The sequence below is a fragment of the Salminus brasiliensis genome, chromosome 21 (genome assembly GCF_030463535.1).
Source record: "Salminus brasiliensis chromosome 21, fSalBra1.hap2, whole genome shotgun sequence".
NCBI classification, from domain to species: domain Eukaryota; kingdom Metazoa; phylum Chordata; class Actinopteri; order Characiformes; family Bryconidae; genus Salminus; species Salminus brasiliensis.
This window is the reverse complement of record NC_132898.1, coordinates 29,119,627-29,144,668: the sequence shown is the minus strand read 5'-3', so window position 1 is coordinate 29,144,668 and position 25,042 is coordinate 29,119,627. Positions and strand designations below refer to the sequence as shown.

General features: G+C 44.7%; 1 protein-coding gene across 3 annotated transcripts in view; it reads right to left on the bottom strand.

Moving 5' to 3' along the window:
• The window catches only part of ptprga (protein tyrosine phosphatase receptor type Ga), a 366,588-nt gene that overhangs the window by 184,577 nt on the left and 156,969 nt on the right, over positions 1 to 25,042 (bottom strand). Inside the window, exon 1 of one of the 3 annotated variants that reach the window (XM_072666505.1) lies at positions 5,620 to 5,682. The exons of the other annotated variants lie outside the window; for them this stretch is intronic. Within the exon in view, the coding sequence (XP_072522606.1) occupies positions 5,620 to 5,662 (43 nt within the window). The 5' untranslated portion in view covers positions 5,663 to 5,682. Of the gene's footprint in view, positions 1 to 5,619; positions 5,683 to 25,042 lie in introns of those variants that run through there. 3 annotated transcript variants of the gene reach the window in all.

The window sequence follows — 25,042 nt, the reverse complement described above, 5'->3', positions numbered from 1 at the left end:
CTCTATGACCCCTTCAGCCGAAGGTGGTTTGCTCAGGTTGTTGCACATCTGTCCGCAGACCTTAACTTTCGATTTCGCTTAAAATGCCAGGATGTGATTCGAGGAGAAATTAATTAATTAATTAATTAATTAATTAAGCGAGTCGACATTTTTACTAGCTCATTAAATCCGGGCTGGAAAAAGAAAGACAGGAAGCTATGGTCTGTTGCCCACTTAATCGTCCTGAAGCGAGCGAGGTACAGCAGGAAGGGTGCTCCACCCAAACACACCCTCACCTCCACCACCACCAACACAACCTCACACACAAACACACACATTCCTTCTTACTCCGGAATGCTCCGACAAGCAGTTCCTGGTTCACAGTACCAGGTTTGGAATGCTGTAATGAGTTCCAGTAGAGAAAAAGTCATGGGAAGCACGGCATTGCTTTGATGTCACCATGGTGAACGCTGCTTTCCGAACTTTCCAACTCGGAAATGGATGTTCGTAGTTATAGAAAGTTCGGAAAAAGGACAGGATGGAATTTGGCCTCCGCTTTGAGCACATGTGCCAGGAGCGGTGGGCAGCCATTGCTGCACTGCTGCAGAGAGGGTGAAGGGTTTTGCTCAAGAGCCCAACAATGGCAGCTTACCGAGCCCGGGAATCGAACCCACAACCCTGCTCTAACCGCTAAGCCACCACTGCCCCCATTTTACAACAAAATCAAAGAGTCACTAATTTGGCGCTCAATCTCTTTTAGGAGTGGATGTTGGCTACGGCAAGGCATCATTAGGACGGCGCTGACAAATCACATGAATTCCATGTAGTTTGATCAGGAATTCTGCAGAATATATTGTAATCAGCAGAGTCTCCCAGCCAACTTTTCCCCCAACACCCCTTACCTACGCTGACTGATTACCCACAGAACACGGTCCTAACCTGTACAGTCTGGAAACAGTAGGCAATGGTTGCCAAGCAACCTAACAAGCAATACGTATTATATATTAAGTAATAAGTATATTTGCCATCAGCAGCCAGAGCCAGAGAGAGCACAACTGGCCTTTTTCTGTCAGTTTGGGTACATTGCTGCCCCCCCCCCACACACACACACACATCATTTCAGTGAGGGCGTCTGCTAGCGAATGCATCAGAGCTGGGCGCCCCTCCTGCGTTGGTTGCCCGCTGACATTGCACTGGCAGCAGTTGGAAAGAGCCGATGGCTGGTTGCGCTTGTGTCAGAGGAGGCATGTGTCAGCCCTTACCCTCCCAGAGTCAGGCGCATTACATGTGATAGGGGGCGAGTTTCACTACTAGTGGGCTGGGTTCAATTGGGATTAAAAAAATGATAAATAATAAAAAAATGAATTCATTTAAAAGAAATGTATCCCATGGACAATCTAACCTTATACTATCTAATGACTATGCCTCAATACAGAATGCAGGCAGTTGCGTTCCTATAGCATGTGTGTATAATGCGTATTTTACAACAGCTCCGAACAGAGCTCAGCCAATTAGAGGAGTTCAATTCCCATTTTATTAAAGAATTTCGCTGCCTTTCAAACACTTTCTAAACTTACACCCGAGCTGCCCTGTAAACACAGCACTCTCATGCGTCTGTGTGTGTATAAAGTGTATGTTGTGTTTGAATAGGTGTATATTTGAACACTCTCCTACACTCAAAAAAAGGGCCACTATTAAAAATGCACCAACCTAAGACGTCTCCGTCTTAAAAAGCCAATTACCAGCTGGCCAGCGCTGCCTGCTAAGCTGAGCTAAGAAAGCAGCCTGTTTCCCTTCTCCACATGAGGAAATCGATAGCCACTTAGCCTCCCTGCCTCACACACCACTCAATCTCCGACACCGAGGCGGCTGTGCTGAAAGCGCCTGTGCGGATCTCTCCTCTGAAATGCGCCGTGTTTACGATGATATGTAAAACCTGTTCCAGCCGAGTGCGAGGTTCCTTTTTATGCCCATCTAAGATGAGTTACCCGGGACTCTCACGCAAAACATTTATAGGGTTGTGCCAGCTGTTGCAGTGTCGTAGCTATGGCAGCAGGGATCCATCATTGGAGGCTCCATTTAGCCTTCTCAAAATTCTCAGTCTTTTTTCGTAATCCAAATGACATCACATGTCGCTGAAATCAGACTTCCATGTCTGTCGGTTCGCTGCAATTAATTAACACTGGGTGCGCACGTCCTGATGAGTGGTCCGGACTTCCTTGGAATTCACGGTTGTGGACTGTTCTCGGTAGTGTATCCCACCTCAGTGTTAGCCCCAGCCAAGAACATCCAGACCAGATGTTTGACTCTGTGGTCAGAACCGACCCCTAATGAAGAAATGAAGGGCTTGGGTATAGGCACCCAACCCTGCTCTAGGCTCAATCTTCTCAATCGTATCTCCAACACACCTGGCTCTAATATTGAGATGACCCTGAAGACCTTCATTACCAGGATCAAGTGAGTTAAGGGTTTGAGCTAAATTGAGCAGGGTGGTGGATCTCCAGCAGCAGGACTTGGCACTCCTGGACTAAAGGGTGGTCAAGACTCTTTTTCCGCAATACAAATTACATCACATGAACTGGCACATATCGCCTTAGGTCAGCTGAAGGTCATCTGGAGATGCAAGACACTGCATGGCGTATCAATGGGCTCAAGTGTGTTACTTAAACAGGGCTCACCGAAATTGACCAATATTATCCACGTAAGGCCGATAGGGCAGCAAGTTGTCATTCCAATCAAGCAGAGGCCTGAACACCTGACTCCACTTGTCTAGATGTTCTCCCGCTGCCACACTGTCCATCTGCGGATACGACTGCCGACCTCCGCAGCGGCCGCTATGCCCATCCTTCCAATCCTTTCAATTCCCTGTTGTTAAGCTGTGTTTTAGTATAACCCTCCAGCTGAAGGTGGTACATGGAGCCTCTTGGACACAATCAGGCAGGTGTCCACTTGCCCAGCTGCCCAGTCCTTGCCAAAGATGCCATATGGCACACTGTGCTGAGAACCCTCGCAAGATAGCCCAAAGCTTAAACATACCGAATACACTCATCGTCTGCTTCAGTGGGTCCGGGAGTTCCCACTGCTTTGCACAATGTGATGTTTTCCTCATCCACATAATTAGCTAATTCGGAAGACCTTCCTGAGTCAAAGTGGGGTGTAGAAGAGGAAAACACTGCAACACCGCACGGGGCAGGGGATACACCACCAACATCAACCTTGTGTGTCCATTCAATGGCCACTTTATGAGGTCCAGCCGCCTCACTGACCCACTGTATATATGTAGCCATAGGTGCCATGCACCAAAAGAGACACCCACGTTGTTGACATCCAGATGTGCTGATCGGATAAGATCTAGGTTGTGGACCGTTCTCGGTAGTGTATCACACATCAGTGTTAGCCCCAGCCAGAACCGACCCCTGCATGGGTATAGGTATCCAACCCTGCTCTATCAGGCTCAATCTTCCACCCTGGAAAGGTCAGCTCCAACACACCTGGCTCTAATATTAATATGACCCTGAAGACCTTCATTACCAGGCTCAAGTGGGTTAAGGGTTTAGGGTTTGAGCTCAATTCTGCAGGGTGGTGGTGGGATCTCCAGCAGCAGGACTGGGCACTCCTGGACTAAAGAGCCAAGGTCCAGGTCAAGACAAAATGTATATCCACAGAAGACCTACTGAGGGCATCTAACTTTACAGGGCACTTTTCCAGCGGCCTTCTGACCGGAACCGCATGGATGTGACTGAAGTGCCCTTGAGCAAGGCACCCTGAGAGTTGCAGCTAGGCTGCCCGCCGGTCCAGGCAATTGTGGTAACCGTTCCCTCGGTGCTCACTAGTGTGTGTTCACTGCACGGATGGGTTCAAGGCGAAGGTCAAATTCCTTTGCGAGCAACATAAGTGGTGGTTGAGTGGTTCTTCTTCTTAGCTGTACACAGCAAGACGGTGCTGCAGCTAATTGGACAGTGAAGATATTCACTTATCAGGAAAGCAAAGTGTAGCCTATTAATGCAGCAGGATTATGCAAGTCACTTACAGTCCAGTCAAAGGCACTATACATTCCAAACAGGCTCAGTTAACAGCTAATTGTGCGCCAGGCCTGGTTACGAAGCCGCACTTGCCGCGTCTTCGGTTTCCCAAGAGGTAACCTTGGCAACTGAAGTCAAGTTTACATAGATATCTACAAACTAAGAATACTAAGGATCCTCCTAATCATATACAACATCCTTTCACTATATCTTTGCCAGGCAATGCTGCTGGAGAAAACACTCGAGTTCGTGTGAAAAGCCTGGCGACTGGCTCATAATACCAGCAGGACAATAGCGAGCTTAGTAACAGTAATAGCTTTTGGCGTTAAGGCATTTGTTCTAATTGAAAGGTCAGAATGATAATTAGCCGCTCCTGCGCGAACACTCGTCAGTATGAGCGGCGGGGAGAGGCGCTGGTTGCATCCTGGCGGCCGAATCACATTCGCTCAGCCTCGCCAGTAGAACGGGGCTAGTGCATTAAGACCTTTCATTTCAGAAGCCACTAACCTAATTAGAGCTTGTTCCTGCACATCTTTGCAATCTAATAACTAATTAGCTGGGGTCCAGCTCACCAGTGTAATAAAGAGCTGGAGGCACTTTTCCACTGCTACTGCACCTCCTCTACAGGCCCTGTCCCACTCTACTGCTACCTACCATCACACACTTCTACTGAGTCGCAAAGGCAAGGCACCAGCCAAGGCTGAAGAAACCTCGCAACCAGCTCTAGTGTATGACGGTTCTCCTACTGTGCTCACTTACGCTCAATCAAGACAGCCCTGTAGGCCGCAACGACATGTCCGACAGGGCTCGTTGTGGTAAATAACGCAAGTCAGGGCCTGAGAGATTTGATGGCCTGTGGTGAGGGTGGTTTTATCAGCTTTGTCAGTTTTATCTGGGCAACAGTTTTGGAAATAAGTCAAATTTACACAAGAATAAGCTTCAAATAATTTTTTTTTTGATTTTCGTTTTCATTCTTTAAATGATTTCCTTTCTTTCCTCCTATTTCTCTCATTTTCACTTCCTGCTTTGCTAATTTTACATTCATTTTCTAGTCTCTTTTGAAAATACAGCTTTGTCATTAGCAGCCGGAGCCAGAAGGAGCACAATTGGCTATGCTGTGTGTGGGTGGGTGGATAGGTAGGTAGATGGCACTCTCTACCTTATCTTTCCCTTATCCCTTAGCTTTCCTCCAAGACTGTTGGCTGCCTAGTGATGCTGCATCAGCAGCAGGTCGATAAGAGGCGGTGGCTGCTAGCATGTGCTAGTCCCAATTTTTGGCTGAGCCAGTAAAAACCCACCCTCCCAAGGTCTTGACACTAGCAGGATGGGTTTTCTGCCTCAGCACAAAAATAGGGTGAAAAATTGGGTTAAAATATAAATAACAATAAAAAAATAAATGTCTGAACACTGCTGCGGGGGTGCATGGGGGGGCACTACAGAGCCGAAGGAAAATATAAAAGGCTACAAGTGAAGCTTAAAGAAACCGAGGACGCAAACCAAGGAAGTGGGAGGTGTCTTTTTAAAGTGAGCTTGAACATATAATAATAATATTATAAAAATATAAATATAAAGTATAAACAGCCCAAAAAACCCACTGGATTTGATCAGGCCACTTTACCTGCTGTGTGAATGTAGCCCAAGTGTGCCGCTAGCCAGCCCATAACACAGCTGGTGACTACAGTTCTCCTCCAAGCGTGTTGAGATGTCCAATGGCATTCTCATTTTCCCCACCTCCCAACTCTCCATCTGTCCTTCTGTCTTCTTCTCCAGCAGTAGGTGCAGCGAGGGCCGTCTTTGTTTTCCTTTCATGTTACCCAGCATGCCGCTCTCAGGAGAGACGGAGAGAGTTAAGAAAGACTGAAGGTGGAGGGAACACAGCCCCGGGGAGCAGGACACGGAGAACAGAACAGCAAGACCTGCTCTGATCTCCTCAAACACATCCAGCATGTCCCTGGGCCTGAAGAAATCAAGGCAGGCTGATACGAGGAGATTCGAGAGAGAGACAGAGCGCATGAATGAGCAACGAATACCCAGAATGCCCAGCAAAGATGCACAGAAGAGAAGGAAAGTAGGTGAAGTTCGGGATTCAAAAGCTCTATACTGTAAAGTGGTTCAGTCCACCCCCCTCTCCCGCCCCTTTAAAGACTGCAGTGGTACAGTCCAACAACACCAGCGTTGGTCTCTGGACGCAGGTAGCGGACTCCCCTGGGTAGCCAGCCTCTCTTTCTCCTCACATCTGCTGTCAAAAGTGTCTCGTCATAAAAAATGCATCCAAGCACAGAGTGAGCGCGTGTGATGCACATCGATACACAGGCCTTCCATGAAGCGGGACCGCCGAGAAACACACACCCCACTTTGTAGCACCGTGTCCACCATCCTCCTCTCAGGCTGGAGTCTCTCGTGCAGCTACCATTGGTGGTAAACCAAGGGTTTTAATGCGTACAGTGGCCTTCAAAAGTTTGGGCACCCCAGTCACAATACACTCCCTCCAAAAGGTAGAAGATCCAGATTAAACTTTACTTATTATCATTATTATTATATTATATTGTTTTGTTGAATTTTCACCTTTTTCTACCCAATGTGCTGCTGCCAATAAACTATGAATGTCATAAAGTTTCCCAACAGCGCTGTGAAAGACTAGTGGAGAGCCTGCCAAGACATGAGAGCTGTGATTGGCCGTCGAGGTTATTTCATCATCGTGATTTTTATCAAATATTAGTGCTGTGTTGTTTAAATTTGAATTATAATTATTATAATAATTTATTTGCATTATAATGAGTTTAAGCAGTTATTTGCATTAGAATTATTATAATCATTTCTATGCATTATTTGAGCAGTTGTTTTTGAGCAGTTGTCATTTCTGCAAATGAATAAATGCTCTAAATAACAATATTTTTATTTGGAATTTAGGGGAAATTGTTATTGTCCATTGTCCATTATTTCTCTAAACACACTGCCTATAGATAGTAAAACCAGAGAAACTGATCATGTAGGGTGGTCTCTTCACTTTTTCTGTAGCTGAATATATGTATATAGGGCGGGGGGGGGGCTTCAGTCAAGGCAGTCAATCAAATGTTGGATCTCTCGGGAGTCTCAGGCAGCAGGTCAGCAGCCTGACTGGACACTCATTTTCCCTACACTCCAGCATATGGTGGACGCTCAATACGGCCTACAAAAGGCCAGCAGCTCCCCAATGCTGCAGCACATTCAGTGACCCAGTCACTGGCCTATACACTCCGGCCTACAGCTGTGGGAGCCATAAGAGCTGGAAATAAAAACCATGTGTAAGGATGCCACACACACACACACATCCACAAACATTAAATAATGCACACAAATGCATACAGTACACACACATTTACAAATCTGATGAGCCAGAGGTGTTTCGTCCCACCCCCAATTCTCTCTCTTGCTCTCAGAGTCTAATTAGAGCCTCCACACACACTGGCTCTGTTACATAACTAACTGACCCTCTCCTTATCACCAGCACACAGGCTACTCGCATTACACAATACTCCGCTCCCTCTACAGGCCCACCCCTCTCCCTCACCCCCCCCCCCCCCTCCATTCTATATAATATATTTACTCTCCCAGAATAAAACTCTGCACAGTTGCTTCCCTCTCTCCAAAGTTTGGTCTGCAATGCTGGCTTTTTTAGTTTTGTTAAAAAGCTATATGTACACACACACACACACACACCGATCACCCGTAACATTAACACCACCTGCCTAATATTGAATATATGTCCCCTGGCACCAAAACGCTATCATCAGATCCTTTTAAGTAGGTCCTGTAAGTAGGGAGGTGAGGCCTCCATGAGTATCAGTGAGCCTTAAGGTGCCCATGACCCTGTTGCTGGTTCACCGGCCATCCTTCATTGGACAGCTTTTGGTAGGTATCGACCCGACCACTACATACCAGGGACCAGAAACAGCCCACAAGACCTGTCTGATGTTTCGGAGATGCTCTGACCCTCCAGTCGTCTAGTCATTACAATATGACCCTTTTCAAAGTGTCTGAGATTCTTCTGTCTGCCCATTTTTCCTTCCACCAACATCACCATCAAGAACCAAGTACTCTCTGAAGGAGGGTTTTCAGTCTGGGTTTGAAGACAGCGAGGGTTGGACTCCACCACTTCGGTGCAGGACAGAAAAAAGCCTGGACGCTCGTCTTCCGTGGATTTTGAGGGATGGCGGGTCGAGCCGAGCCGTACTTGAAGCTGGAAGGGCTCTAGGTGTGGATCAGCTTTTGACCATTGCCATCAAGTACGGAGGAGCTGGCTGGTCCAGTCAGGGTTCTGAATCTGATGCGGGCAGCTACTACAGGAAGCCAGTGAAGAGAGAACACAGCAGTGGAGATGAACATGGCTGAATTTAGGAACGTTGAAGACGACCCGTGCCGCTGCATTCTGGATAAGTTGCTGGGGCCTGATGGTGCGCAGAGGGAGACCAGCCAGAAGAGAGCTGCAGTAGTCAAGTCTTGAAGTGACGAGAGACTGAACAAGCACCTGGGCGACTCTCTAGAGAGGAAGGGTCGAATTCTCCGGATGTTGTACAGGAGGAATCTGCAGGACCGAGTTACGTTTGCAACATGACTTGAGAACAATAACTAATCATCCATGACTACACCAAGACTTCCAGCTTCTGTAGAAGGAGTGACCAGTGAGTTCTCAAAGGAGATGGCTAATCACTCATGTTCTTCCAGTGAGGAAATACAGCTACTGCCATTTCAGAAACTGAACACTGGCACCTCGAGAGCTTAGCCTCAAGTACGTGAGTACTGCACTAGTAACGTTAGACTCCTAACAGTGCTAAACTACGGAAGCACACCCTCCTCGGCCGACCGTCCAGATTCCACATCGAGTGAAAACGGCATACATTTGATTTCCCCCCCAACTACTTCCCCCTTCAAGCCCAAAACAGCAAAGCCGCCTCGTTGTTTCCTTCATCACTTGCTTCGCTTTGCCTGTGAAAGGCCACAGCAGCCTTCCAAGCCAGCTGGAGAGCCCGAATCTAAAACCCCCCTCAGAGGGCTTTCAAGCGGCTCGTGCGATCCTCCATCAGAAGCGAGGGAAGAAGAGGAGCGAGCTTTTGTCGCTCCGTGGCTTCAGAGAGACGTGATGAAGGCCTCAGCCTGGAGTTGAAGACTGAGATTCGCCTGTAGGGGCCTGCGAAACATGGAAGAGGAAAAACACGCTCTGAATCTTTACGAACGGATTATCCATCAAAAGGGCCGGACTGCGCTTAAATTGTGCGCTTCTCAATGACTTTCAGCGACTCCTTGCTTTTAAATGAATTGGAGCCATTAAGGATCTCTCTCTCTCTCTCTCTCTCTCTCTCTCTCTCTCTCTCTCTCTCTCTCTCTCTCTCTCTCTCTCTCTGTTTGTAGAGGGCCGGCAATTGCATCAGTTCATGGATGGTTTCAGACGCTCAATTAAACACTCTGATTTGAAGGCGGAACAGCATATATATATATATGTGTGTGTGTGTGTGTGTGTGTGTGTGTTAGGATATGTCTAACGCAAACTAGAAAAGTCCATTTCCTGGAGGAAGCACAGCCTAAGTGGTACCCACTTCCAAAGCAGTTGCTAGGATATTGCTATGTGATCAACAGTGTGATACCATTTTCTGTAGGTGGTTGCTATGACGTTGCTAAGTAACTGCGAGGATGTTGCTAAGCAGTTGCAAAGTGGTTGCTAGATGGGTGCTTTAGTGTTGCAAGGTGGTCGCTATCAAACGTTACATGGTTGCTGTGGTGTAGTTCAGTGATTGCTAGGGTGTTGCGAGGCAAATATACATAATATAATTTCCCAGGTGGTTTCCATGGTGTCTCAGGTGTGTTGTGCTACCCCATAGTTGAACCATAGCATAGCAGCTATGTACAACAGTATAGAAACCTCCATGGTAACCATCTAGCAACCACTTAGCAACCATGAAACAACTCTACAGTGCAACACCACAATTACCACCGAGCAGCCCCATAGCAACCTCTTGGTATACCATTCTGTGTTTCCTTCAAGAACCTTTCCAGCTTTTCTAGTTTTCTATTAAAAACTATAAATAAATAAATACTACAAATTTTAAAAGCTCTCAGTTCGGCCCGTCCATTTGTTAAGCCGTAGCAGCAGACAGGGCCTAACTGGGCCTGTGGAAACCTGCTCTGCTGCTGCCAAGCCTAGTTGGAGAGAAGGACAGTGTTGTCAACATCTGCTATCGCTCCAGCTCACCTGTTTAAACTTATCTGCGCCAATACACAGACTGAGGCGCATTTAGGAGGGGATCAGAGAAATCCATTTCTAACCAGTGGGCTTAGCTTCGGCAGAGCTGAGAGTTTTACGAGGGGAGAGACTGGTGTGTGCATGAGGGAAGCACTGCTGTGTGAGCCCTTCAATACATGTGTAATCTAACACATTCTATTCTAGTGGAATATTTCTTCACACCACCATTGTGCTGGAATACAGTAGCGCAGCGGGAGCCACACAATGAATAATATGCTGACAATGATGCCATTTAACCCTTAGAGGTCCAGAGTTACTGCTCTCATTTTGCTGCACTATGGAAATGTAAATATTAGGGCTAATCGTGATTAATGGCATTATTGTGTGTAGTTAGATATGATTAAGAATAATATTCGGAATAATATTACATCTTCACTAACTGCATTATTTTGCGTAGTTAACCATGACTGACTGGTTTCTTGTGTAGTAAACCATGATTAATCACTTCAGGTTGTGTAGCTAATCACAATAGAATAAATACTTTGTATAGTAACTTATGATTAATCACTATTTTCAGCAGGGGATTATGATTAATCACATTATATTTGTAGTTAATCATGATAAATTGCATGTTTTGTGTAGTTAACTGTAATTAATCACATTATTTTATGTAGTTAACTGTAATTGATTACATTGTTTTATGTAGTTAAATGTAATTAATTGCATTCTTTTGGTGTAGTTGTCATTAATCATGTTGTGTTATAGTTAATTATAATTAATCACACCACTTTCTGCAGGTATTCATGATTAATTGCATTATTTTGTGTAGTTAACCATGATAAATCACTTCAGTTTGTGTAGCTAATTATTATTTAGCACATTATTTTCTGCAGTTAATCATGACTAATCACTATAGAATAAATATTTTGTTTGGTAACTTATGATTAATCACTATTTTCTGCAGGGAATTATGATTAATCGCATTATCTTTGTAGTTAATCATGATAAATCGCATGATTTTATGTAGTTAACTGTAATTAATTACATTATTTTATGTAGTTACCTGTAATTAATTGCATTATTTTGGTGTAGTCATCATTAATCACATTGTGTTATAGTTAATTAGGATTAATCACACTATTTTCTGTAAGTATTCATGATTAATTGCATTATTTTGTGTAGTTAACCATGATCAATCATGGTTGTGTAGCTAATTATTATTTTTTGCAGTTAATCATGACTAATCACAATAGAAAAATATTTTGTTTGGTAACTTATGATTAATCACTATTTTCTGTAGGTAATCATGATTAATCACATTATCTTTGTGGTTAATCATGACTAACTGCATTATTTTGTGTAGTTATCATAATAAATTGCATTTTTATGTAATTAACTGTAATTAATTACATTATTATGTAGTTAAATGTAATTAATTGCATTATTTTGGGGCAGTCGTCATTAAGCACATTGTGTTTAGTGAATTAGTGTAGATTTTGATTAATCACATTATTTTGTGTCATTATCATGATAAATTGCATTTTTTATGTAATTAACTGTAATTAATTACAATATTGTTATGTAGTTAAATGTAAATAATTGCATTATTTTGGGGCAGTCGTCATTAAGCACATTGTGTTTTAGTGAATTACGATTAGTCACAATCGTTTTTGTAGGTAATCATAATTAATTGCATTATTTTGTGAATATTTTGATGAATCACATTATTTTTGTAATTAATTATGATTAATTGCAATGTATTGTGTAGTTATTTGTAATTACTTGATTTGTGTTGGTGTAGTTGTCATTAACCACATTATTTTCTGTAGTTAAAGAAGTTCTGTTAAAGCTGCATAGGGTTTTAGAATAGGATGTCATAAACGCTCGTGTCGGTGTAATATGTAGGTGTCCCAATACTTTTGTCAATGTAGTGTATATTCTGTATCAGCTAGTTTTGAGCCGACATTATTGAATAATTTTAATGTCAGTGGTGAAAAGAAAGGATGTTTGTTGAATATGATAATGCAGAGGCAAAAGTTTCGAATTCCCACATTCACACTGGATTTGCACTGAGTTCCAATGAGCTCCCAGCGGGAAACCGTTCATATTATAATACAGTATATTGTGGAATGTGTGATATAATTTATTACAGCGTGTCTTTGTTATCGCTGGTGGTAACTTTGACATCTCCCAGTTAAATCAGGAATAAGATAAAAAAGCTTCTGCTCTATTTATGAAGTGCGGCACACAGGAGGGTCCTTTACACAGTACCGTTTCACAGATATAACGATATGTGTTTAATTACGCAAGGAGGTGATGGGCTTCCTCACTTTTACCTCGGAAGTGTGTTCGCCACGCACACACACACACACACACACACACACACACACACACACACACACACATACAGCTCTGTGAAAAGTACCCATATTTCAACAGTGAGCATCAGGCCTGCAGACAGGGGATGATATGGGGCAGCAGGGGGGGCTTTAGGAGGACTCACACAGACAGGCAGACAGACAGACAGATAGACTCACACACACACATACAGTGGCGGTGGCAGCAGCAGGGGGCCTTCAGGACATGCCGGCTACATTAGCAAGACCCCATACTGCGCTGCTGCCGCTGCTTCCTCCACTCCCTCCGTTCAGCGCCATTAATGAGACTTAAAGTCCACCTGTCACATCTCTCTCGCTCTCTCTCGCTTTGTCTGTCTGTCTTTCTATTTGTCCTCTCTCACTGTCTCCTCTCTCTCTAATGTTCCCTCTGGTCCGGTCCTCTTTCTGCATATTTTCCTCAAATTATCTTCAGGGTATCTCTTTCTTTCTCTCTCTTACCCTCAATCACTCTCTCTACCTACAAACTGTCAATGCCCAATGCCACCTCTTCACACTGACCACTACTCACAGTCTATTGACCTCTGATTGTGACACTGTGACCATCTAAGTCCCCAAAAAGAGCTAAATACATGCATAAAGATATGAATTTTTACATAAATCCTTGTGGGGACCAGCCTGGTGTCCCATTAATGTGAACCTTATCATGGTTTCCTTCAATCTGAGTCCCCAAAAAGAGCTAAATACATAACAAATACACTCACACAATACAATTTGTAATAATACACCAAAAAATTAAAAAGCTTAATACATGGCTTTTTTTGACCAGATGTCCCCATAATGTCAACCTTTTCCTGTTGTCCATCTTAGGCCCCCACAGTGAGCTAATTACATGGCCACACACACACAAGTGACACAGGTAACAGGTGTTACACATGTGTTTTTGTTTTAAAATAAAAATAGTAAAAAAAAAAATATTAATGTGTCCCATAATGTCCTCAAATGTCCCTAACCTTTTCATGTTTTCCATCAATCTGAGTACCAATAATGTCCCCACAATTAGCCAAATACATGACCACACACACATGACACAGGTCACAGGTGTGTTTCTGTTATTCTGTCAAATAAAAATAGTTTTTTTTTTTTTTTTTTGAGGACAGGACAAACTGTTTTGTTGGGACTGAGACGTCCCCACAATGTCAGTCTTTTCATGCTTTCAGTTAATGTAGGTCCCCATAAAGAGCTAAATGGAACTACACAATCTTTCCAAAGAGAAATACCTCCTAGAGTGGCAGACCCAGGGGTGGGTGGAAGGTCAATCCCCCGCCCCCCCCGCCCCCCCAGTCAGACGACTGCATTGGCCTGTAGAGTAAATGACAGAACAGTGAAGGGTGTCTGGGAGCAGTCTGCCAGCTAACAGCAGCAAATGTGCTAAATGCACAGATCCCATTACAGCCAGCACACGGCTAATCAAGCCTCGCCAGTGTCGCTCGATACACCCAGGCAACTAAAAGGAGAGAGGAGCATGTCGCCGTCACCCGAGCTCTCACTTCCCTCTAACTCGATACTAGGGCCTCACTGATACTTCGCTTGGCTCATCAGACTGGCCGATATTAAGATTCCACAAACACACCGACCGGCATCAGCAGAAATCCCGGTGATAAAGCACCGACAGTAACTCTTTAAACGCTGCGTATGAAGACAAATTTCAGGAAGCTATTATGAAGAATAACCAAACACACAGCTTAATGCCAGGCCTTTAGGCCCTACTCAGTACATTTCTCTCTCCAGCTCCACAATCTTCCCATCTGTCTCGAATCCGGCTTCAAAATCCTCCTTTTCCTCTCCCGCTTATCCTCACAACGGACACAGCTGAGCCGGCATCTCTGCCCTGCCAAACGCTCCTCGCCTCATGGGCAGTGAAAGCTTTTCATCAGGCTGAACATCGCAGCAGATACGTTAAGGACCTTTTAACTGGTGGAGGAATTGAGCCATTGAGCCGGTGATGAACACCTTTATTACTAGTGGAACACAGTGACACTCCGTCTTCTCACACCTCCGTCTGGATCTGTGCTGACCTTGTTAGGATGTAATTGTGGTCAGCATGCTTCAGCTTCCATCAGCACAGACCTGGTTTCATTTGGAAATGAAAATGAGCGTCTTTACAGGAGACAGAAAAATCTGTGGAATTCACGGTCAAAAGATTCACTGTCATTCTTATAGGCTCATTCTTATAGGCTCATTCCTATAGGCTCATTCCTATAGGCTCATTCCTATAGGCTCATTTCTACAGGCTAATTTCTACAGGCTCATTCCTATAGGCTCATTTCTACATGCTAATTTCTACAGGCTCATTTCTATAGGTTCATTTCTAGAGGCTCATACCTATAGGCTCATTTCTACAGGCTCATTTCTACAGGCTCATTCCTATAGGTTCATTTCTAGAGGCTCATTTCTACAGGCTCATTCATATAGGCTCATTTCTACAGGTTCATTTCTAGAGGCTCATTCATATAGGTTCATTTCTAGAGGCTCATTCATATAGGTTCATTTCTACAGGTTCATTTCTAGAGGCTCATTCATATAGGTTCATTTCTAGAGGCTCATTCATATAGGTTCATTTCTACAGGTTCATTTCTAGAGGCTCATTCATATAGGTTCATTTCTACAGGTTCATTTCTAGAGGCTCATTCATATAGGTTCATTTCTACAGGTTCATTTCTAGAGGCTCATTCATATAGGTTCATTTCTACAGGTTCATTTCTAGAGGCTCATTCATATAGGTTCATTTCTATAGGCTCATTTCTAGAGGCTCATTCCTATAGGCTCATTTCAAAAGATTTGTTTTATAGGTTCATTCTATAGTCTCATTTCTATAGGTTCATTTCTATGGGCTCATTTCTATAGGCTTTTTTCAAAAGATTCATTCTACAGATTCATACCTATAGGCTCATTTCTATTGGCTTATTTCAAAAGATTCATTCTACAGATTCATACCTATAGGCTCATTTCTACTGACTTATTTCAAAAGATTCATTCTATAGGCTCATTCTGTAGGCTCATTTCTATAGGCTCATACCTATAGGCTCATTTCTACAGGCTTATTTCAAATGGTTCCTTCTATAGGTTACTTCTATGAGTTCATTCTATAGGCTCATTTATTATCATGTTTGCACAATGTAAAAGTCAAAAAGTAAAAAACAGCAATAATAATGACAGCACGACAATAAGAGAGTTTTTTGTGACTATTTGTGATATATACATATCTAATGTAATATAATATATATATTCATTTCGGCCACAACAAAATTCAGCTTTTTATATGAAAAAAAATGTTAAGAGTCAAATGCGTCGCAATTAATCACAACAAACGACACCAAATATTAAGATTATTCAGAATTATGTTCTAATCATCATCTGAGCGCTCTAATACATGAATAACACACTGCATATTAAAAGGGAGTGTCCATCAGGTTCTGCCTCTTACTATAAGAGAAGACCAGCTGGACCCGCATTTAAAATATGCATCCTCACGCAAACTGCCAACTAATCAGAGCTGATTCATCGAGACGTAATCAAATTAAAATGTAATCGATTGTTATTTTAAAAACCAAATCAACTTTAATCGAGTAATGAGGGCGGCATCAATCTACACCAAAACACACACACACACACACCCCCACACACACACACACACAGGCAAGCACACAGGCCCTGGCACACACCAGCAGACCCACACAAAGTGCCTGACAAAAACACCACTTTGTGTTTAATCAGCAAGTCCAATCTGAAGCGGGCCAGAATATTCTCAATGTTCTCTCCATGGTTTCAGCGGGAACCTAATAGAGGCGGTCGCTTCCCCAGTGCTGGGAGCGGGCTCCTGTCCACGGCCTGCCTAACTGCCCACCACTCTCTGTTTGGAGCAAGGGTATCCTCCAATACATACAAAGCAATGGGGAAAAGTTCACTTTTTAACCGAGGCGCACACACACACACACACACACACACACACACACACATATAAATAGTTCGGTCCAGGCCGGTCAAAGGGCAGCTGCAATGAAAAACATTCCATCTACTGAGACAAGGATCAAGAGCCAACAGAGAGCCTTTCTGAAGGCAGAGTGTGTTTTCCTTCGCACTAGAGCTAACGACGCCGCTTTGCTCCATTCGCCGCTTCGGGCAGTTCACAAGTTAATGCAATCTCCCCAGCTTACGTAACTGTTCAAGTGAAGAACTTTTAGTGGCCTCTCCTGCATTTGAAACAGCTGGGTAGGCCCAAAAATATAAAAGAAATGGATCAGCAGACAAAAGAAAGAGGGCAGCCTGCTCGGGAATAAATCACTCCGCTGCTAATCTCTTAGGTTAATTGCTCAGATCTCATTTGAAAGAATGGTAAGGCATAATAAATCTGCAGGAGGCGAGGCGGACACAGCGGGTTCATGTGAGAGTACAAAAAGACTAGCGGTGGTAAATCTTCACGTCGGGGAACACCGGAACGAGCGGCACGACGAACGCGGGCCATTAGCGCTAATAGCTAAAGCTAAGAGTAACTTTCCTTGCGCTAACCTTTCAAGATCTCTCGGAGGACTTGTTATACGCTGGCTTCGGAAATGAACCCGAGCCGAAAGCCGAGACGAGTTTTTTTTTTTCTTCAGCTGCGTCTTGCAGAGCTTTCTGACATTCTGAAGACCAGACAGGCGGTCGGCTCGGGGGCAGTTTTAAGGGGCGGTAAATGAACGGGCGATAAACGTGGCGTGTTGGTGTAATTACTGGCGGTGTTACTCCGTCTCTGTTGCTCAACTCAGGCAACCCACATTATCTGCCTGCCCTCGACCTTTGTCCTCCAGCTGAAAATAACTGCCGGGCATGGGAGGCCATCCGAAGCCGAAGGTTCGATCCGGCTCCACCGCGCTCTCGATCTCTCTGCTGTGCCGGTTCATTTCAAATTCAGCTCGCCTTGTCCTACTTAGCGATTCCTCAGAAAAGTTACAGATCTTATTACTTTACTTTCTCTCTCTTCCTTTTAGTTTTTCCTGAGGAGATGCTGTTTGACAGCTATACAACAGGGACCGCTATGTCCCCTCAGTCATTAGCATAATGCTCTGTGGCTACGTTATTATTAAAAGGAGCAACACAAAAGAAACTCCAGCTCGTGTAACTTCCGTATTTCCACACCGTACAACCCCGTACCCCAACGTACCGGCTGGCAAGGCAGCTAAGACGCTGAGGTCTGGTCTGTACAGGCAGCCGCATTTGTTCACTCAATCCGAGCTGCACCCGTATGTCGCCCGTAGGGCTACAATAAATAAAAAGGTCAGTATCGATGTAAACCCTGAAGCCTATACATTTATTTCAAGCGCTTCATCCAGTCGGGGGCATCTGTTTGGCCTTGTAGAACATCCTCTGCTGCTGAGGAGATTCACCTTTCAGCATTTGGCCGCTGCCCTTCTTAGCGTCTATAGATTTCGGGCTGGACGCAGCAGCAGTGTAAAAGCACAGCAGTAATGTCAGCTGCTTTCCTCAAGTACAAACCTCATAAAACCCCGACACACAATAGCTGGAGCAGGGCAGGCTTTTTAAGGACTGTGTAAGCTAATGTGAATGTGAGTTGCAGGGCCCAATTAGCTGCCAGCTGCTGCAGCTCAGAGGCTCAGTGGCTCGGTAACGGTTCGACCCGGGTGCCACCTTTGGCCTGGACAGACTTTCTCAGGTTGCGGTTTAGGTTCTTCCTTTTACTTCCAACCGGGGGACACTCTTCGATTTAAAAAAAAAAAAAAAAGGACAGATGGCGCCAGGCTTGGTTCTTGATTGAACGCTTTCAGTGTGGGGGCGGTGGTCACATGGTGGGCTGGACCAAAAAAAAAAGCTAAAAAAAAAAAAAGGAAAAGTGAGAAATGGAAGCGATTGCTGCACCTTGAAGGAATGAATGGACTTGCTAGGTCAAAATGACGTGAGGTGTATCCCTCAAAGGCAGCGTCTGGGCACTCTCGCGCTCCTTGTCTGTCTCCAGTTAAAAGCTAAAATCAATAGCACAGTATCTCACATCCCTTATGGCGGTCAGACACAACCTGGATGAAACTCCAACAGAAAGTTACGACGGGCTAATTAGCATGGCACCGCCGTCATTCTGGCACCTGAGGGGGAAGCAGGACACTAAAGCTCGGATCGCACATTGATAAGCCCCACGTAAATCACTTGCACTTTTTTTTTATTTTTTATTTTTTGATTGGCACTGGAGATGAGAGGCTTTTGCTGCCATAAAATGTTTATGCACATCCTAAAGTGTTCCATAAAAATCCACACGCAACACCTTTCGCTCTTAATTTCAAGGCAGGCTCTTTCCAAGGCAACCGATTATATTCCGTCCAGCTCGTCGGATCTGGACAGCAAAAACATCCAGAGAATTAATTAAAAACAATTCAACTGGCCGTCCCACAAACAAATGGAGGCGCACAAAAGGGTTATTATATTTGTGGCATCGCAGCCAAACACAGTAATAAAATTACTGTAATTTCAGTAATCCCCGATTTCTGGTCCACAGCACGACTCTGCAGCTCCATTTGCGGGCAGTCGCTGGCATAGTTGCTTTGGCCTTGAATCCCAGAATCGGGAATCAGTCCATTCTGCTCCCCTATATTTGTCTAGATGCCTCCAGCGATGGGCACTAGCACTCTTATTTGTATGCTTCAGAGAGCACTGAAGAAATCCCCTCAGACCTGAGCAGCAGCCGCCGCTTGAAGTGCAGTCTAAAGTGTCCAGATTGGTGTGCTGAGATTCCTGCAACCTTCCAGGCTAAGGGCATTATTAAATCCCAGACAGATGGGGGGGGGTGTGTGGGGTGGGTGGAGTGGGATGTGGGGGGGTGAAACGAGCAGTGGAAAGCTCTTTTGGGTACATAACAGAACAGGTCAGAACAGCAGTGGTTACCGCAACCACATGTGGAGCCAAGTTCTGGTGTCCTGTTCTAGAAACAGCACCACCTGTGGTGATGATTCTGTGTTACCATGGAGACTGAACCATACGCACACCAGCTCACTCCATTAAACCTTCCGGACACGCCGACCAAAATACAGATCTATATAAATTTGACAAAAATCACAAGTTCCAAGTCATGGGCGTGTCCATAGCATAAGCTCCGCCCTCCCCTCCCCTGTTCAGCACCTCCCTGCTAGTGATGCACTTGCAAGCATCTTGTCTGTGGGTATGTGTGTACCAGCTTATGTGTTGGCTTGAGGTTTCGAGGATCCCTGAGGTAGCAAGCGGTCAGCAGGTGTAAGTGGATGGTGATGAATGTCCGGCAGTGACCTGGCGGCCGGCCGAGAGTGCTACTCCCCGGACACGACGTCACCGGTACGACCATCAATCATACCGCAGTCGCCAACAACCAGAGTGAGCCATACATCATCGGTGGCCCCAGGAGTGCTGGTACTGCACCACGGCCTTTCCCCACTAGAGCCCCACTCCATTAGTGCTATGGCAGGAGGCTGGGCCAAGCTGGTCGCTTGGGTAGAGACCTGCAGGACGGCGGCTAAGGTGTCTACGGTTTCGGTCCTTTGTGCTGACAAGGAAGGTAAATTTCGGCACAATTCAAGCTGGATGATTGGTAGTAGTGGTGGTGGTGGTGGTGGGGGCCGGGGGGCCGGGGGGCCGGGGGGGTGAGTAAGTCTGTAAGGGATTTCACAGGCCGTTTATTACAGGGTAAGGTTCAGGATGAAGAAACTGTGTCAAACCACGCTCCATTCCAAGCAAAATACGCCTCATCTTTCGGCCACTGAAAAGAGGTTTTGCCATCTATCATCAGGCGTTGTTATTACATTATCATGAGGTCAGTTTGACCAGAGCTACTTTTATTGAGAGAGCTCTGGGTTCAGTGAATCACACAAGGTAATTTGCTCTGGAATTGCCCCTCGTCAGACTTGCAAAAACTACAGACACTGGATATAAATCCCAGATCTCCTCAGTAATCACTTAAATCGCAGCACCTCTCCAGGAAAAAAAAGAGCTGAATTGGACTACAGCCAGTGATGGATGAAGCACAAACATTTAAAAGAAGGGCCTCCTTACAAACCTGTTTACCAAGCGCTCTGCCATTTCTCACCACGATTATTCCTGCCCACATCATCCGTCCCCTCTTCAAACAGAGGGGAGAAAAAAATCCTCTGCATATCCATCAAGCCTACGCTTCAGCAGCCAGCTCAGCTTACAGTGCGAGCAAGCAGGCGTGCTGGATGCGTAGTGAGGCGTGCACTCGAACGTTTTGATAATTGTAAAACACAGGCCGGCTCGTGCGGCCATGCGAACGGAAAACACCTCGCGGTCAATATACGCCGCTCCGCTCATTTAAGAGGCTGCACTAACTCCGACTCCATGCTCCATTCAATCACACGTGCAGCAAGACCACCAATCCTAGCGGGATTCACTGTACTTACTTTGGCTTATGTGAACTGAGAGTTACGTGCAAGGAACTGACAAACCGTCCTTCTAAAGACCATCCAGAATCACCAAATCTAGAACCGGAAAACTGACCAATTCCAAAACCCCCAAAACCTTTACATAGAAATCTTGACTCGTTATATTTACACCCCAGAATTGACAAAAAGCCAGCCCACCAGTGAGACCCTTTGTCAAAACTGGTAAAATAGTAAAACTCTAGTTGTAGAAATACAGGTTGCTATGGCAACCAGGCCTCGTGACCATGGCTTTTCATGTGCCAGTGTCAACAGACGGGGACCTTAAACTCAACACACAATGAAGCCAAAGCCACAGAGGGAAACAGGAATTCACACTAGGTTAAAAGCTACCGCTAGCAGGTGGTCTCTATTGTCTAAAGCGAAGGCTAAGAGCTAACCAGCAACAATCTACTCAGCTTGTTAACACCACATCGCGCTGAGAGGACACAATGAGAGGACAGCAACATCTAGTAAGACTCTGGAATAATTACAGTGTTTCTGTTACGGTGTTAAAACCATGCTATAAAATTCTAATAGCTCGTCACGGTGTCCTAAACTAGCCACTGAAAGCAGAGCTTGCCTCCGTAAAGGATACATCAGTGTGCTTCTTTTTGAGGTAAAATAACAGGGTGGTAAATAGGATTCGTAACGAACATCTAAGCTTTTTTTTTTTTTACCCCAATCAAAGTCACATGTGCATTCTTTATACATCAAAAACAACCCAAAGGCTCAGAGTGGACTAGAGCACTGCCACTCATGGTTCACGGGTTCGATTCATGGGTCGTGCTGCCTGCCATCAGGAGCCGGAGCCAGAGGGAGCACAATTGGCCTTGCTCTCTCTGGGTGTTTAGACAGCACTCTCTCTCTCACTCTCTCCTCACATCACTTCTTTGGGACGCTGGCCGGCATTGGCTGTCTGCTAGCCGATGCTTCAGAGCTGGGTTCCCGGCACATGGCTTAGAGAGCGTAGGTTGCCAAGCAGTTCGAAAAGGACCGGTAGCTGGGTGTAGATGTGTGGGAGGAGGCATGAGTTCTCATGAGTGGGTTGGGTAATTGGCTAAAATTGGGGAGGAAATTGGGTTGTCCATTTGTATGGAGGCTGTTCAGGAGCGATTCATTGGTATGTACACACTCTAGGACGCAGACAGTCTTTCAAAGTGGTCTGATGTGAAATTGTGCACCGAAGAGAAGCTTACGAAGTCTGATCTTCTTACTGTGGTGAACCAAAACCACTAGTGAAACCACAAGTGTCTTCTGAGATTCTGGGTGCAATGCTGATCTTGATGAAACCGTGGTAAATAGGAAAGATCCTTGGGGACTATTTTACCTTATAGCGCCCTGCATGTCCCTCTGCTTAGGGCCAGAACCCTCTCAAACCGCCAATCAGGCAGCAAACCGCCACACCTGGCACTAGATAGCGAGGTATAGCACTTGGCACATAGTGCCTCAGCTCCGAACACAGAGAATATGTAGTGCTGGTGGTGACTTATTTGCCATATGTTAGGCTGAAGTTGATTACACAAGAGCGTGAAGATGAGGCTGGGGATGAATCACCAAAGTCTGGTGCGTCTCGGCACAATAGGCTTTAGAAATCTCCTCTGTGCCGATACAGACATTACCACACACGCTAGCGTAATTGGGCTTTGGCATTAGCATTTGAATGGCACCGTGTTTGGGCCGAAGGGAGGCAACGAGGGCGGGAAAGAGAGGGGCGAGAGAGAGAGAGAGAGAGAGAGAGAGAAAGAGGAGGCTGAGAATCAGAACCAGAGACAGAGCAGAAAGCACGGGAATAGGAAGAGGCCAAAAATTCCCGTAAAGAAAAGAGAGAGACGAGACACGAGGGACGAGGGAGGGGGAAAAGGACAGAGGGGAGATGGAGGGAGTTGTACTAGAGCCGTCTGTGTGTTCTGATTAAAGATGAGTGCTGGTTGGTCGGGAGCCGCTGAGAAAAGAGGAAGCAGACAGGGGTTTAATTGGCTGATGACCTGTCCTGCGGTAAAATCCTCAGCCGCAGCAAGGCTCTGTATCTCTCTCTCTCTCTCTCTGTATCCACTATAAACTTCTGCTCAAAACTTAAAATATAATTATGCGCTATTTTATTAAAAATTAATGTAAAAGTTTTATTATGAATGTAATAAAAATAAAGATTTCCTGCCTTGACATCATAAATTTTCATAGAAATGAAGTTTGATGTTTAGTTTGGGCTTTTTCTTGATGTTTTACAACAGTATATTATTATATTTATAGAATATACTATTATATATTAATTAATATATTATTATATTATGGAATGATAGAAATGGTTAATTAATATGGACATATCTAACATTTCTTAATTCTTTAAAGCTTCAAAAAACTAGAAATTCATGGATAATTTGCATAAGATCGTATAGCTAATTTCTAGTGTGTGTGTGTGTGTGTTAACATTAGCGTTAGCTTCCACTCTGTCCTGAATGGGATCTTCAGAGCTGAGAGAGATGAGCGGTTCTGCGGTTCTCCCGCTGGTAAAACAGAGCGTTTCAGTGAGAGTTTTATAAAGGGTCAGATATTATGGGCTGTTTTCAGGTTCCTCTGTAAAACAGCTCCACAACGCCTTTATTTACCTTCTGAGAGCGCCGGCACTGCTGCCTGTGGCTGGGAGCAATGTCCAGTAATGGCCCCTGCAGGACACCAGATGACGGCGCTCTCAGATGCTGCTCCACCGAATCTCATTTACACCCCCGGGGGTCGGCCTCAGGTTATGCAGCGTGAGGTGAAAGTGTGTCGTCTGCTGACTCCGGCACACCTACGGCAACACAGGAAGTATCCCAGAATGCAGAGCGAGGCAGCTGTTTAAGGGCGCTGCGGGGAAAATGCACGTCCCTCCGTTTGGTCACCTGCCCTGTCACAATCATTCATTCTTTCCATTAATCAAAGCGCACACACCTGCTGTCAGCACACCTCCTTTCACTTAGCCCAGGATAACGGTGTCATGAAGAAGGGAGGGGGGGCTTTTCCTCCCAGGTTGCTTCTCTCTCTCTCTCTCTCTCTCTCGGCCCTCACACTTCCTCGCTTTATCATCATCTCTCTCTCTCTCTGCCTCTCTCTCTGTGTCTCCCCCCAGCTTTCAGCAGACAATGATAAACGCCCTGTTACATCTTCCTTTCCAGGGGACAACGGGGGAGAGAGAGAGAGAGAGAGAGAGTGACAGGAGAGAAAGCTGGATAGTGGAAATGAAGAAGGACTGAGAAAGAAAGACAAAGTGGAAGAACAACAGAACGAGAGAGAGAGTTAAGGATAAAATTAGCTGAGAACATTATTTAATAAATTAAATAGAAAGACACACTTTATATAGACAGAGAATAAAACAGAAATAAAACAGAGAGAGGGAGAGAGGGAGAGAGAGAGAGAGAGGGAGAGAGAGAGAGAGAGATACACAGAGAGAGGGAGAGAGGGAGAGAGAGAGAGAGGGAGAGGGAGAGAGAGAGAGAGGGAGAGAGAGAGAGAGAGAGAGAGAGAGAGAGATACACAGAGAGAGAGAGATACAGAGAGAGAGAGAGAGAGAGAGAGAGAGAGATATTCCGGAAGTAGAAAAAAAGAAAGTAAGGAAAGGAGGAAAGAAGCTGTAAAGCAGAAAAACAGAAAAAGACAAAGAACAAAAATAATGAAAGAACTGTCTGAATAAAAGGGAAAAAAAGAAAAAGAAGAAAAAAAAGCAAACTAAATAAATAAAGAAAGAAATTTTAAAAAGACAAAATAAAATCAGAAAGAGAAAAAAAGAAAATAAAGCTAGATAGAAAGAAAGGCAAAAAGAAAGCAAAAAAAACAAAAAAGAAAAATGAAAGAATGAATAAACAAAGGAAAGAACAATAATTTAAAAGTCAGAATGAAAGCAAGAAACAAAGACAATAAAGTAAAAAAGAGAAAAAAATAAATAAAAACAGAAGGACAAATAAAAAGACAAAATGAAAACAAGAAAAAGACAAGGACAAAAGAGAGACAATTAAAGTCGGGACAGAAAGACAGACAGGGAATGAGGACAGAAAGAAGATCAGA